General features: G+C 37.1%; 2 protein-coding genes and 1 long non-coding RNA gene across 7 annotated transcripts in view; 2 read left to right on the top strand and 1 right to left on the bottom strand.

Moving 5' to 3' along the window:
- Nucleotides 1-15377, bottom strand: part of LOC136255179 (collagen alpha-1(XXIII) chain-like) — a 176133-nt gene that overhangs the window by 10564 nt on the left and 150192 nt on the right. The gene's annotated exons all lie outside the window — the stretch shown is intronic.
- Nucleotides 7956-9914, top strand: LOC136256128 (uncharacterized). 5 transcript variants are annotated; one of them, XR_010701341.1, is made up of 10 exons: nucleotides 7956-8397; nucleotides 8546-8589; nucleotides 8640-8814; nucleotides 8869-8904; nucleotides 8960-9144; nucleotides 9184-9335; nucleotides 9386-9466; nucleotides 9518-9605; nucleotides 9659-9727; nucleotides 9779-9914. It is a non-coding gene; the product is annotated as an uncharacterized lncRNA (long non-coding RNA). The 5 variants fall into 5 exon arrangements; XR_010701340.1 differs by having other exon boundaries at nucleotides 7961-8397; nucleotides 9036-9144; XR_010701339.1 differs by having other exon boundaries at nucleotides 7961-8397; nucleotides 8869-8908; nucleotides 9195-9335.
- LOC136256938 (uncharacterized) lies at nucleotides 11688-12962 on the top strand. The gene is made up of 3 exons (XM_066050004.1): nucleotides 11688-12287; nucleotides 12347-12394; nucleotides 12442-12962. The coding sequence occupies exons 1-3, from the start codon at nucleotides 12011-12013 to the stop codon at nucleotides 12843-12845; spliced, it is 729 nt and encodes a 242-aa protein (XP_065906076.1). The 5' UTR covers nucleotides 11688-12010; the 3' UTR covers nucleotides 12846-12962.

Genomic DNA, 15377 nt, shown 5'->3' with positions numbered 1-15377 from the left:
AATTCCTTTAGATTCTACTTAGACTGAGTTGATTCAGCTTGTCACCATACTTGTTCCCTTTGTAGTGTAGCTATACACATACTGATTTATGCCGATTAGAAAGGCTGGGTCTCAGACTGTACATTCTAAAGTCAAGTAAGTAAAATTAACTCACATACTAGTAAAAACAAGTCATGCATTAAGTTCCCTACTTGATATATCCGAAGATGAACTCACTGAGTCAGCTATTCCCACAATTAGTACTTCGTTACTAATGACAACCAACAAGAACCCACAATCGATCCTTAAATTCGTTTTATCTTTCTTGGGGTACGTTTGATTACCTGCTGGAAGTGCCACTGATAACTTGTACAGCAATGGTAAGCTGCAAGCTTCAATCTGAGAAAGCATTCCGTTCCGCAGTTTAGTCCATCATTCCGTTCCGTTCCGTTCCGTTCCGTTCCGTAGAATAGACCCCACCGCCAATATACGTATCTGTACGGAAAAGCAATCAATAACCAGACAAAGCGATCAATAATCCGGACAGTGGCTCTGAACTCAGTAACTACAGCTCCGATTTCCGCCAAACTCTAGGGCATGTAACATCAGTCTATGGTCGTGTGTTGATAAAAATTTGGAGTCTCAGCTACGTTTGGTTTGGAAGATACGGCTCGTTGAAGTCAGCCTGTTTCGTTGACTACCATTTCCGGACACCGCTATTCTTTGGTTTTTGGGAAGCCAACGCATTTACAAGATCTCCACAGCCACTCAAATGATAGAAACAGTTGCTGTGAACATTGTGCTACTGCTGTTTGATCCAGGTATAGTCCGTTTTGTCTGCAGCAACTCCTTACATGCCTTTAACTAATATTTTCGAGCAGATGCATGGGTCTAGTATAGACTGTAACATTGCACTATAAAGCTAATAATTGAATAATTGAATTGAACTACTGTGCATTAACATGCCCATGCAGTCCAAATCTCTGCACGTATGATGGTTTTGAGACTTCTTTTTATAGTTTAATGATGTAAAGGGTACAATATGAAAGAGCTTTCTTCAATTAGCAAGGGTGCTAGCTGGTTTATCCCACCATTATAGTCAAAGTGTCCAACTTCTATACAGTGATACACAAGGTGATACATCAATAACTGGACGATCTTTTTTCTGGACACCTGTAGTTGTCGAATGGCTGAACCGATCAGTCTGGTATTTGGGACGCATAAGGTCTTAGTTGAAGCGCTTTTACGTTATACTGTACAACCAAAGTCACTTGGAAAGAACCTGTGGAGATTCATGAACACCTAAGGCCATCATTATTATATTGCTTGTTTCCTAGCTGTCACCCAACTGAACAAACGGTGATGCGGGTGGGAGGTGATATTGATTATTAATTATACACTTAACTCTAGTTATTTCAGTCTCTGACTGCTCTATTAGAGTATCTTGATCTTGAAGGCTTCCAGGGCTGTACACCCATGCACCTTGTTGAACAACAGTGGAGGAACTTCCAACCTTCTGCTATGTTTCCATGCATACGTGATAATGCATTTTCCTTAAAACTTGGTCCCTCTGTGCCTCCTACTATCATAAAATAGTGCAATTCATGTGATCTATAATCACAGTTAAAATTTGGTGCGGCTACATAAAAAATGATGTGGGTGGAAGGAATATAATAATGATGGCTTAACTGTAGACAAGATCAGATATCACAAGAGTAGATGGATAAATAGCTACATAAACTTGTAGCCGGTGTCAGTTGGAAGGAACCTGTGGAGAGCCAAAACCACACTAGATCACAATCAGGTATATAATCAATCAACCATTAAACATTATGGTCAAAGTATACACTTCAAATATGAAGCTGGCATCTACATTTTAGGTATTGTGTCTTGGCCTGCAGCAAATATGCCAGCACAATAAATAGGCTATAGTGCTATGCCAGAATATGCTAGTGTATTATGTGGATATTTCAAAATATTAACACAGATTAATACTCTCTAATAGAGCAATCAGTGGAAATGAACTGCAACAGAAAAATGCCTCCTAGACTCTAGAACAGTTTCTTTAGAGTTAAATTCCCTAATAGACCATTTCACTGATTAAAATGTTTCTGCATATTTGACTCCGGCTTAATTGCATCTCTTCCCTTCAAAGCATATTGTGTGCATGGTGTGAAATGATGGTTATCATAGTTTGCAGTCAAATCATATACCATCTACCTTTATTTATTAATGTCATTGTAAACTAGCTACCTGCAGCTAGTGGCAAGCCATATTAACTTATTCTGAGCAACTACAGTGCTCCCTCAATATTCAACCTCATTGGTATCAAGACATGTTCTGATAATCAAAAAGTTCGGATAGTCAAAGCCCATTCATTTATATACAGAGCCCTGTCCAAATACTCTAATAGAACATCAGTATTGGACAAAATACTCTAATAGAGCAGTCATTTCTACTGTTTAGATATCCAAGCATTCGGATAATAGAGGTTTGAATAACCCAGGGAGCGCTGCATGTAGTTGAGGTATTGTAGAAGTTCCAACTTCATCAGCCTATCAAAAGCACAAGGTTCAGCTGTACAGATGTCTACGCATTGAAATAAAATTATGAGAGCTAAATCAAGATCATCATCTTCATCAAGATCATCTTCATAGCATATATACTTCTTTGGTTATAATGGCATGTATACACATCAACTTAGGATATCCACCACAGTATATATGTACCTATTCTTGTAAGTAGCTGTCTTTTCCTATCTTACAAAACAGTGGTTATTATAAGTGCCAGTGCTATAATCACTATAACTTAACAAAGAAGGTTGTAGCATTATATGTCACTGAATTTTAGAAAATCACCTATATGGGTGCATTCGACACATAAAATATTCAATGATTAGCTAAGTAATAAGCTTCTTGGTACAAATCCACATGTTAATGATATCAATTCTCAATTCCTTGAATTACAATTTAAAACTGGACCCCGCACTAAACAGCATCACCTAAACATTAAAATACTAATTATTTCAAGTGTGACATTATGGTTCTCACAAAGTGAACTTTGTATCAGGTAGTAAATTATAGACAAGCTAAATTATTTTGTTGGAAAATTTATAATTTTCCAATTATCAAATATCCAATTTAGTACGTACTTAAAAGGCAGATAAGTAGTTGGTACAAAGTTGATCAAAATGTAACAGTGCTGCACATACCCATGCTATAGGTATTTGCATCAACTATAAGTTGCTGTGTAAGACCCTGCAATTGTGTCAAATTGAAAATATGATTTCCTGATTAGCTAGGTGTACATTTGCCATCTGAGACTATGGAGCCTTTTGTTTACAAGCAGACTGTAGTTATAAGTCAGTAGACTTTTATTAGTCCACTTCATTGAGGATTTTAGAGCTGTTGTTGGTAATTGATTTAAGTAATTGGTTATTAGTAATTGGCTCAAGTAATTGGTTGTTTGCTGTAGATAAAATACATGTAAAATTGCTCTGTAGTCTCAGGAATAAGACGCATTAAACAATAAGGCAACACACTGTGCAGAAACTTAATAAACACACAAGTTAATGCACTGTAGGACAATCTGAAAAATGCACCATACAGGTTTGACATTTCTTCAATAATAAGCAGGCCAGGGTGCTAGTAAATCCCATGCAGCATTTCAGTGACATTGTGATGTTCATACATTGATTAGGTGGCTATGGAGATCATGGAAATGCATTATTCCAAAGAATAGCAGTGTCCAGAAATAGTATATATATGAAACAAGTTAATTTTAGTGTGCTATATCTCATTTTCATAGTTGAGGCTCCAGGATAGAGGTACCTTTCCATCATCCTATTATATATACAAAGCATAAAACTTTAGCACTTGGCGCGCTGCGCGTGCCAAGTGCTAAAGTTTTATGCTTTGTAGTTGCTTTGTAGTTGCCTTTGCAGTTTTTGAAAATTGGATTTCACCAAATCCAATTTCCATAGTTTAACTGTAAGCTTCACCATTTACCATGACTGGTTTTCTAAGCTTTAGAGGTCACCCAGTGTTAATTGATCTATATTAACTGAAGCCATTAATCATTACACAGGATTCTCTAAAACATAATGATATTCCTCCACCCAAGAAACAAATTGAAGACATCTTGTAATTCTTTGTGAGGCTTCCCTTGTAGCTAGCTATATGTGACCGGCTCTGTGAAAATGGGCCATATACTGTAGCCTCTCTGAATTCCCAACTTTGACTAACCATAACATTTCCTGCTTTCAATGTATTCTCCCCACAACGCAGTGGTGTGTTAGGACTACACCATGGCCACATTTCACGGTGGCACCATTTCAGTTATGGGTTTCCAAATTCGTGCTATTGATAAGGCTACATGGACCATTTTCTCAGATAAGGGGTAACATATATGCTACTCAGCATAACAACTTTATGCACAAGGTGGGGAGTCACCTTGCATGCATAGGATCTAATCCATAAATCATACATGGCATGAAATATTCCACTATTACTTTACTGCAATGATGCCTTGCTACAATAATTAAGTTGTAGATTATCAGGTGAAGTAAGTTGTTACAATTTATGACCTGATCGATACCATTTAAGGCAACTGTTGACCTGTTGCAAATAACTGTAATCACATTATACAGTGAAACTTACACACTGGCACCTTGAATTGAACTTTCCCTGATTCCAATTTACAATACAAGTGTAGCTATGTGGTATAAAAAAAGTGTTTGGCCATTTGTAAATCATCAGGTACGGCTACACTCTAGTATTAGTGTGGTTTAAGTACTCACAGTTTGGCCACACCTCTACCACTGCCTGAGTACCCCAGACTGACGACAGACTAGTATTTGTGTTGCTTAAGTACTCACAGTTTAGCCATACACTAACCACTGACCGAGTTCCCCACGTTGGCAAGAGACCAGCATAGCTAAAGTATAGAGTATACTTGATGGATGTATTATAGACTGCGTACAATATACATAAGCACTGCAAGCAACAAGCATACCTTCTTCTCCGTATAGCAGTGACCACTTCAAAGTGATTTCTTTTTCATAATAAATATTCATAGAGTTGCGACTCACATCCTATGGAATTGTGTGGTCAATACTACCAGGAAACACATCCAGCCCAAAATCACCAACCAATAACAGAAAGATTTGCACACATAGTAGTAGCACGTACATTTGTAGAATGCCCACTTGCATTCTTTCAGTTTTCATGCAGCCCCACTCTCAGCTAAAGTTATTATGTACGCATTGTACAGTCTGAGTGCATTGGGGGCTGACGTTGGAGATGCTGTATGCATTAACGTCTTGTGGTGGTAGCTAACAATTGTTCTTTTAACGAACCAACCCCAGCATTGAAATCTGTATTCCTACCTAGAATAGTGCTTAAATGTGTGTGTGATCTGCTGATTATGCTCTTGTAAAGTGAATGACACTGTAATAGAGAAGTCAACTCTCCTAATAGAACATGGATTTTTAATTTGTGACTCCACTCTTTGAGCTGCTCCACCATGTTGATGTGTACTACAGCATGTACCCAATTGAGGCCACAACATGCCCACTAGCTACAATCAAAAAATAAATGTTTAAGGTGACAATGTAATTATCTTTTGATTTTAAACACGCAAAAGTGCTTTTGTTGCCTCACATATTGTTTCTCCTTATGCACATTTGTTCATTATTTGCCTTCAAATAGCTTGCTAAATGTGTAATGAGTGGAGGGTCAGTGATCAAGGTTGCCACACTGTACAGACTGCGTATAGTACCAAGACATGCTTATTGGAAGATTGAATCTGTGTCAGAGGCATGTAGCTAGACCTATACATCAAGCATGAATATTAGATTGATATACTAGAAATAAATTTCACTCTAATAGAGCATTCAAGACAAACCAAATAATATACACTCCATGAACAAGTAATATAGCTGTAGTACACAGCCAACACAGCTTGAACAGTGATAATGGATAATGGTAATTACCAGACTGCCTGCACTCCACATTTGGAGTGGCCTAATTTAGTAATCACATATTCCATATTAGTCGATAAAGTTACCTGCACTGTAACCTGCATGGTTTGCATGAACCAGTGGTGTGTGCAGTGCATTACTCTGCAGCTGCTATATTAACATACGTACTAAGGCCTTGCTGTATATATGCATAGACAGAGACATGATTTTCCAGCCTTTTAAAGTTTATATCTTTCCGACACATTATGAACTAAAAATTTGGCAGCATCAAAGTTTCTAGTAGCAACATGCACATAGTATTCAAATGGACAAGTACAGTCGATAGTCTTATCCATAGGATTTTATGCACCTAACATGTCCTATATTTGAATGCACTGGAGCTGCCACTATATATATATATATATATACACCACCACAAGGCTTGTGTTCCTCTCTATAGAATAATCAAGATAGAAAATTATACTATAGTTTTCAGTACTAGTACTGCTTGCTGTAATTCATTCACTTCTGTCATACCATAAATGATGCGTTGGTTACTGATGGCAGCGGAGTTACCACATAATCACAAATGTTTGGAGCAAGTATTTCCGTGGATCAACAAATTTCAGTATTTTCGAGATATTATTTTCAACAGGAAAATGTAAATGCTGTTTTTAGCGCTCTCTTTTCTTATCACACCATCATAAAGTACAAAACAAAAGGAATAAAAAATATCACGGGCCCCTGTCAAGGCCTTTATTGATGTTTAAATTTAATAAACTTGTCTGCTAAAAATCTGAATCATCTGAGAAGAAGTACCCCTCCTATCAAACGTTGTTTATAGAATGATCATTTCATGTACAGATTATTATCTATTTTGCTATGTGTGTTGCCAGGAGACGGTGAAGAGTGCAGCTTGTACTGTATACTGGTTATGATACTTTTCCTAGTCATCGGTACCAACTGAGCTTAGAAGTAGCTAGGACAACATTCTGGTGAATTGCACAGTAAGATACTGTACATTTGTTTGTTTGTTTACCAGTAGTGAATTATTGTTATCCGCCTGTAGATGTTAATTCATGACAATATACTTTACTTGTTAGCAGCAGCATGCGGAATCCATTTCATCAGTATAACCAGCAAACCTAGCTAACCAAGCAAGCATAGCAACCAACTAACTTGGTTAGCAAGCATAGCTAACCAGCAAACCTTTGAAAGATCAAGATACTCTAATAGAACAGTCAATGAAATCAAAATCCTCTAATAAAACAGTCACCACACAGATTATTTTGGGATGATTACAAAATCTATCTGATAATCACATCTACTCAAGGAGCAAGCTGCCCTCTGTGCAGAGATAGAGATTTCGAAGCCATCAGATTGAATGGCATGGATGGACTTATATCGGCAGCCAGAAGGTACATTCCCATCGACAACCAGAGTAGTTCATCTGAAAACTAAACTCTATATGCTGTTGTTATTTATCTGTTAGTTATCTATCATTTATCATCTATCATTGTCATTATATATATCATTATCACTGTATCATCATTTCATGCCATTATCCTATCTTGTAATCAAACATCTATATTGTCATTGTATCTATCATTATCACTGTATACCACAGTATTTATCTCTTTGTCTATAGTTGTATATGTATACTTAAAGAAATAACAAAAATATTATAACTTTCACTGTGAAAAAAGAGGAATATAATATGGTATATCTAATGGCTTAAACTATACAAATAATCTCAGTATAGCCTTGCATTATACTAACTATCTTATACTTTAGTATAAACCCCATCTTATATTATGGGAAACAGATTATACTTTAGTTTAATACACATTCTTTGTATGGCTTTGTTTACTTAACTAAATGTGATAACTTTTTAGCTTCACCATCAGATCTCATTATTGTTTCATTTTTAGCTTCACCATCTCATGTGACTTAAGGTTTTTTTTACTGTACCAAACAAAGTCATGATGACTTTACAATAAGTAGCTACACTTCTGTTAATCACTATAGCTAGCTAACTATAGCTATAGCTTCAGTTTGTTGTGATAATTTCATACGCACACATTTTCATACAGCAAAGCATATAATACCAGTAAAATTAATTATTCAATCTAAGAGCCATACAAATCTAGAGTTTCTTGCACAGTTAGCACAGCTGCAAAAGTTCGTAGTAATGCTTGTTTTTAAAATTGAAGGGGAGCGCATGCGTATTACTGATGCAATTAAGTCGCCATCTTTGTCGCTATTGTTGTATCAGAGGTTGTAAATGTGAGTGATACGACGGTGTATCTCGCGGAGAGAGTGTACGCGATCGGCGCCATCGTCCAATGAGCCACGATGATAGTTATGGACCACAACTGTACATCCCTGCTGGCTGGTGAAGTGGCGCGGCCAAGTGGACAATTCCTTCGATGGCAGCAATCAAAAACAGCTCTAGATGAGTAAGTATTAGACTAAAATGATAGCTTGTACGATAGGTTTAGCCGTATTAAATTGTTTATTGTGTATTGTATGACAATGGCCTGCAAATGATTCAACTTTGGTGTTGCTGTGTACGTATTACATGTTTTATATCCTGTTATATCTCAGCTTACGGCGGATGACGAGTGGACACAGTTCATTAGCCATCAACGGTAAGAGTATGCATGGTCTGCTCTTACGATTTTGTATATTATCTCTTCAGAGGTACAGTTTCTTGTCGAACCTCTTAGTTCTACAGGTTGTCAGTGTACAATATCTGCAGTGTTAGTTTCTTTCAATGGCAGCTGCTTCCTTTAAAGAATCTGGTAGTGACCATATGTGGACAGTTTTGTTCTTTTTTCACGGAGTTGTTCAACGTCATCTAATTACTTACAGCTGTAAGTGCATTAAGCCTGATTGTGTTTTTATTCATTTTCTTTTCAATGGGGTAGGAATTACAGACTTGGTGATTCTTATTGCTAACATCTGTAAGTAAGTACATTGAGAGTGTCCAGTATACAATTTATATTTATCTTCGTTTAGGTTTGTGGAAACTGGTCTCATTTCTTCTGGGAACAGGTCTCATTTCTTCATGTTTTTCACTACTTTTTATCAACAGCTGACGGCTGCTACCTTGTCTGGCACTGTAAATGAGTTGAGTGCTTTCAAGAACCTGTTCTGTCTTGTTTGTCCTTATTTCACTGACCATGCTCGTATTGCTAACAAAAGTAAGTTCACTGAGAGTATGCAAATTATATTATATTTAGTCTTGTTTCAGTTGTACTTAGTGATTACAAGATTCTTGGACTTGGTTATGAGTGTATTAGATGCTTCTTGTGAGCTTACGTAACACGTTAGCCCAACAAAGTCACATACTAAGTGGCTGTTTTATGTCTGGTTAGACTCACTGATAACACCTGTAAGTGCACCAAATAATCCAGAATATGAATTATGTTTGCCTCCATTTAGGGTTGTGAGACCTGGTCTTATCAGACTTGTCTTAGATGTACATGGATTGTCGGTCTCAGTTTTAAAAGATTGTTACAAACTGTAAGTATAATGGTTGTTCAGTATACGCATTATATTTACCATCTTTAATAGAGTTGTGGGACCTAGCCACCATTCTACATGGTAATACTAGGTTTCCAGACAAGGTTGTGGTTTTATGAGATTCTTATTGTTACAAACTGTAAGTCCAACGATTATCCAGAATACACATTATATTTACCATCTTTGTATTAGAGTTGTGGGACAGTTCTACCAGACGACTAACAGATTGTCACAGAGTTCTACATAGTGATGATAATACAGGTAATTTGTAATGGAACTTGTGAATTGTGTTTACTGCCTTACCTGCTGCAGTTGGATAAAGACTGATAAACGATGAAATTGATTTGATACTGCCATGGCCAAGGAGACATTGATTTACTAGCTGTACCTATTGTGGTTTTAACATATTTACAGAATTAAATTCATTACAAATATAATTATAGAAATTATTTAATTAAGGTAGCCACAGATTATAGGAAAGTAAAAAAGTACAGTAGTATAGTAGCCAATATATGGTTGAAATAGGCTTAATATAGTCTGATAATACACCGCACTATACTAGTGATTTAATCTCTAATATATGACTGTCTTAAATGTATTCAATAAGCTTGTTATAGTAAAGTCCTAATCTAATAATATATGCTGTACTATTTCATTCCAATACTAACATAATAAGACTGTTATATACCTTATTATTCTGAGCTTTTTCACAGTGTTTATCAATATCTATAATAGTTCATTCGATAGAGTGCACATCTGGATGTGAGCATAGCGTCTTTGAGTGATCCCTTGCATGTCTGATGATACAAAACTTCATTAGGGCTTATCAACCATGCAGTGTTCTCACCTAAACCTGAAAAACACCCAACTAGAATCAATCTTTGTTGTGATATTAGTAAGTAGAACCAAAAGGAAATTCTGTTGCACCAAAAAGAAATAATACAGACTGATTAGTGTATGTTTAAACTTTAGTAAAACGTTACATGATAAGTATACCTTTATGAGTTTAATCAAAATGTGAAATAAATCATGTGCATGAATTGTACTATACATAATAATAACTAGTCAAAAGGTTGAATGTACCTAATCGAATGGTACTACCGAGTCACTTAAATTTGTCAAGGCAGCACATGTGGTGATGGCATCATCAATGGTGCAGGAGTCTGAACTCTTGAAGTAAAGATATTGGAAGTTGATATTTTGTATCTCTGCTTTGACAACCCTATTACTTGTTCTACATGAATGCACACATGTGATATTTAATGAGACCAGTCTATTTCACATCTGCTAAGATATTTCTTCCCTCTTGTAAACGGTGGTGTTTTTACCTCAGCACAACGAAACCCAACACTATCTTGGATAGCAAATCCCCTGTCTGCAAGAACAAGATCTCCTGGCATCAAATCATCCAGTGTGCCACAATGTTCAGTAATGTATTTATCCAACACTCTTCCTCCCCATGCTTTTGAAACATATGATATTGTCCTGGCATCTACAGCAGATGCTAACTTAAGACCGATACTATAAGCTCAACATACAAGATTAGAGAGTAAATTTGTCAACAATAGTGGACAACAATACATATTTTGTTAAAATGACAGTAAGCATGGTTGTACATGTCAATTTTTATTGAACTGTACTTAAAGTGCTGTATCTGTATCCCTTTCCATTGTGATGGTCCTTAACACATTGTTTGACTAGTGTGCTGCATGCTCTCAGTGGAAAAAAAATAGCAGAGTCTAACTTGCCCCAGCTTTGTGCTTGTATTGGCTGAACAAACTCTAGACTGCTGACCCTGAGAGATGTAAGGGTGACATAGGATATGTCTCTCTGAACTACTGGCACAGAGCGCCGAAGCTGTAGACATCAATCCGGAGGAGATCCCATGCTAAATAAATAAAATTGTTAATAATTTAAATAGGTTAAACATTAATTTTTTAATTTACAATACCATCCAAAGAGCATACAACATAACACAAAAATGTCTCTGCAGAAGCTTCATAATACCAGATCAAAGAATGACATAGGGAAGTTTGAAATTCTTATATAACTCTGACACAATTGCATAAGTTCTATTACAAACATTCTTAAAAGAAACAATACTGTTATGCTGTGGTGGGGCTAAACTATCAATACAAACGCTACATATAATGTCACATGATGTGTTGTGTTAATAGTAAATGTACAGGGAGAGAGATGCTCAATAGTTGTGCAACAAGTTTTCTGTCAAGTCGAACTACAAATTTTGTCCTGGGATTGATCCACATCATTACAGGTCATACTATTTAAAGCCAATACGGTTCAACTCTGACTGTTAGACAGACACTAGAGCCTTTTGACCGTATCGACTCGATCAATTGTCGACTGTGGTTCCAACCGGCCAGCAATGCTACTAGAGCAGAGAAGAGTGCCCAGGAAGTGCAGTGCTCTGCACGTAAACGATTAGTGTATGACCTGAATTGTCAGAGACGTCGAACACTAAAGGAGAGCCCCAGCCGTACAGTGAAAAGGCAGTCATCATCTTCACGAGCAAGGCTGAAATACATGTCTCCTGCCAGCCAACAGAACAGAAGGTCTAATGCACAGGCTGCAAGATCTAATATGATGAGGAAATTGAAGAGGTGCAGTGAAGCAGATGTTACTCTAACTGATGATCAGCACGAGGAGATGTGTTCCATTGTTTGTGAGATTAGTGATGAGGAACTAGAGAAGGCATTTTTAGAAGGAAGTGAACATGGTGTGGGCGAGTTGATGAAAGAAGTATGGTACACTGACAGCAAACGTCAACAGCAGCAGTATTTACATGACCAATCTAGTAATGGTGAGTTTGATCTTTCAATGATTTGTACACTTTGCTTACAACATGTTTTGTTTCTGCAGTTTCTGGAGCACGGGGCAACAGGTGGAGCATGATAACTATCAGAATTGGTAAGCCATATTTTGAAAATACAGAAGTCATATTCCATTTTTTGCAGCTTTAGCCGTGTATACTAGAAGCTCTGCTGCTTATGAAGCTCTCAAGAGTTTTGGGATCATTCAGTTGCCGTCAAAGTCCACTCTACAGTCTTATACAGGAGCTTTTATGCATGATCCAGGAGCAAGGAAACAGTGTATAGCCAGCCAAGTAGCACGTTATGTGCTTTTTAAAGAGCAATGTAGAGAATCTGGCAAGCAAGAGCCTAAATCAGATGGGGTGCTAATATTTGACGAAGTGAAGGTCGCATGCCAGCTGATGTGGAATTCACGTATTCATCAGTTGATGGGCCTTGCAATGACTCACAAAGAATTACCTTCGCTAAATGATATTTACCGATTGTTGAAAGAGCCTGAGAGCGTCCAGCAAACTTCTTATTACTGCAGTTTCTCTGGCGTGACCTGACAAGTGAATTTGACATTGTTGGGCCTTACTTCACAGCTTCCACCACCATGGACTGCAAATTCATCACAGCATGTGTCATGGACACCATCAAACTGTTTCGGTTTCATGGACTCAAAACAAGTCTGTGATGGTGCATCCTCCAATATTTCTGCCATTAAAAAAAAAGTCACGGACATACTGGAGCATATTCACTTAGAGAAGACCAAGACGATATCTTTCAAGTTGAACCATGGATGGTGAATCCATTTAATCCCCCTCACAAAATTTTGGACTTATTTGTCCATCTCATCAGGTATGTGTGCCATTGTAGGTGTGCTATGACAACCTGTATTTTTGCTCTGTGTGTGTATGTTGTGCATGCATGTATGCTTCTTTATTTAACTTTAATTTTTTTAGCTAAAAAACATTATTAGTGGACTGTTTTCTTCAAAAACTAATGGCACTAAGCATTTTCAACGCAGTGGAAAATGTAAGTTTGGCTGGGAAACAATAGACGATCTTTACAAAAGAGAACTGGGCCGAGTGGAGAACAGCTGTGCAAGGATGGTACCTCGGTTGAAAGAGACTCATTGTTTGTGGGACGCTTGGACCAAATTGAATGTATTGCCAGAAAAGATTATGCAGGTAAGATTGTGGCAATCTGTAAAATTAGAGTTATTCAAATCACTTTTAATAGCAAGAACAAGTGCTGGGAGAGCTGTACTGGTTTATCCATCGAGAGGAGACTGCAGCTACAGATGTAGAGAAGACATCAGAAACCTTGGCTTATTTAGAAGCTTGTCATCATTTGTTTGAACGTGGTTTCCTCTGTCATGATCAAATCCGAGGTCTCAACTCTGAGGTACTGGAAAGTATCAATAAGGGTTACCGATATTTTTCTGGATGGCTGACAGATTTACTTGAACAAGGTATATCTTTTAACTGTAGTCTAAATCCCATTATATACTCCTGATTTTAATAGACCCACAATTCCCACATTCATCGAACACACAAAAGGACTTTTTATCATGGCAAAGTAAACCTATAAGCCTACAGCAGTACTATATTTAGTATTAAAAGGGATCTATAGTGAAATCCTCAGAAAATAGTTTTATTTATTCCACAGTTTTCTTTGTTCCACAGGATTGCCCAGAATAATTAATAGCAAGTGTGCCCGACGCCAAGTGCATGGCCTACTGCATGCTACCATGAATACGCACATCAACAAGAAACTTACCAAAAATGCCAACTTATCGCAAACATAGTCCATCTACTCATAGATATTCCCATGATCTACCGTATACTTCTACAGTTCTAGGCTTTACCGCGTATCATGTTTAACGCGCACTTCTGAAGCGCACTTGGTGACGGACACACAGCCAAACTACAGCCACCTTAACCATCGCCGTTAATGTATGAACCTTAAACCTTTGTGGATAAGTGACAAATGGTTTATTCTTGCAGACTACATCAATTGAACAAGCTCGAACAAGCGTACACATTCCTTATAAGCGCCCATTAACTATAAAAATATTTCTTCCAAGTACTACACATTCAAGGCTAGATTTCTCATTCACGCCAACTTAAAAGTATATGAAAATCGCTGCATGGCTCTACCACACATAGTTCTATTTCATAAAGAGAGCTCAGATTCATAGCTCATTTGGATCCAGCTATTTGCATATTTGAAATTTTGCTTTCGTCAACTATGTTATGCTACTTTACTACATAACAGAATAATCAACATTTATAAGTTTTTATAGGATAAATTTCCTTCATTGTCTGAACAGTTCTGACAAAAAATTGAGGCTTTTCAACAATGGCACCATGATATACCAGAACACGCAAGTATTAATAGTGTGTCAGCAATTAGGACACGCTTATTTTTTGGTCCTTTTCACTTCAAACAATTTTAAGCTTTGTTGGCCACATATGATATCAGTTTGGAAATAATAGCATTAGTCATCTTGGAGGATTTAGCAAAATCGTACTTTTTAAGTAGGTATTTTTAAAATTTATATCTCTGGTCAGTAATCATGCTTCAACACAAAAAGTGACGTGTGTCATGAAGAAACACCATTTTATAAACTGACCAAATTTCATGCGATTTGATGCACTGCTTCTGCCACAAACAATGCACCTTTTTGTGTTTGATAATAAACCTTTTGTGTTTAATAATAAGCCACACCCCCAATAAATGTTATGACTGTGGGCATCATTACCATGACATAAGCAAACATAATTTTAATAATTTAAAATAAATAGCTTAACATGTAAGCATGTATGCAATGAAACGACTGAGCACAGAAAACAGCTTAGAACTTGACCAAGGCTACGCCCCCAGGCAATTATTCGGTGATAAATGGACATCATATTGGTGTAATGGTATAGGTAGCCTACTTACAAACAGTTTCAGGTATGTAGAACAATGCCATAACGTACTTGCTGATCTATATGTGCGCATAAAAGTTGAGAAATAATGTATGCATACTAGTCCATAGAGTTATAGGCCTATATCTCTCTGCTTGATTTTATGGTGATGTTCACATGATT

The sequence above is a fragment of the Dysidea avara genome, chromosome 5, assembly GCF_963678975.1.
Source record: "Dysidea avara chromosome 5, odDysAvar1.4, whole genome shotgun sequence".
In the NCBI taxonomy this organism is placed as follows: domain Eukaryota; kingdom Metazoa; phylum Porifera; class Demospongiae; order Dictyoceratida; family Dysideidae; genus Dysidea; species Dysidea avara.
This window is presented reverse-complemented; position numbering and strand designations above follow the sequence as displayed.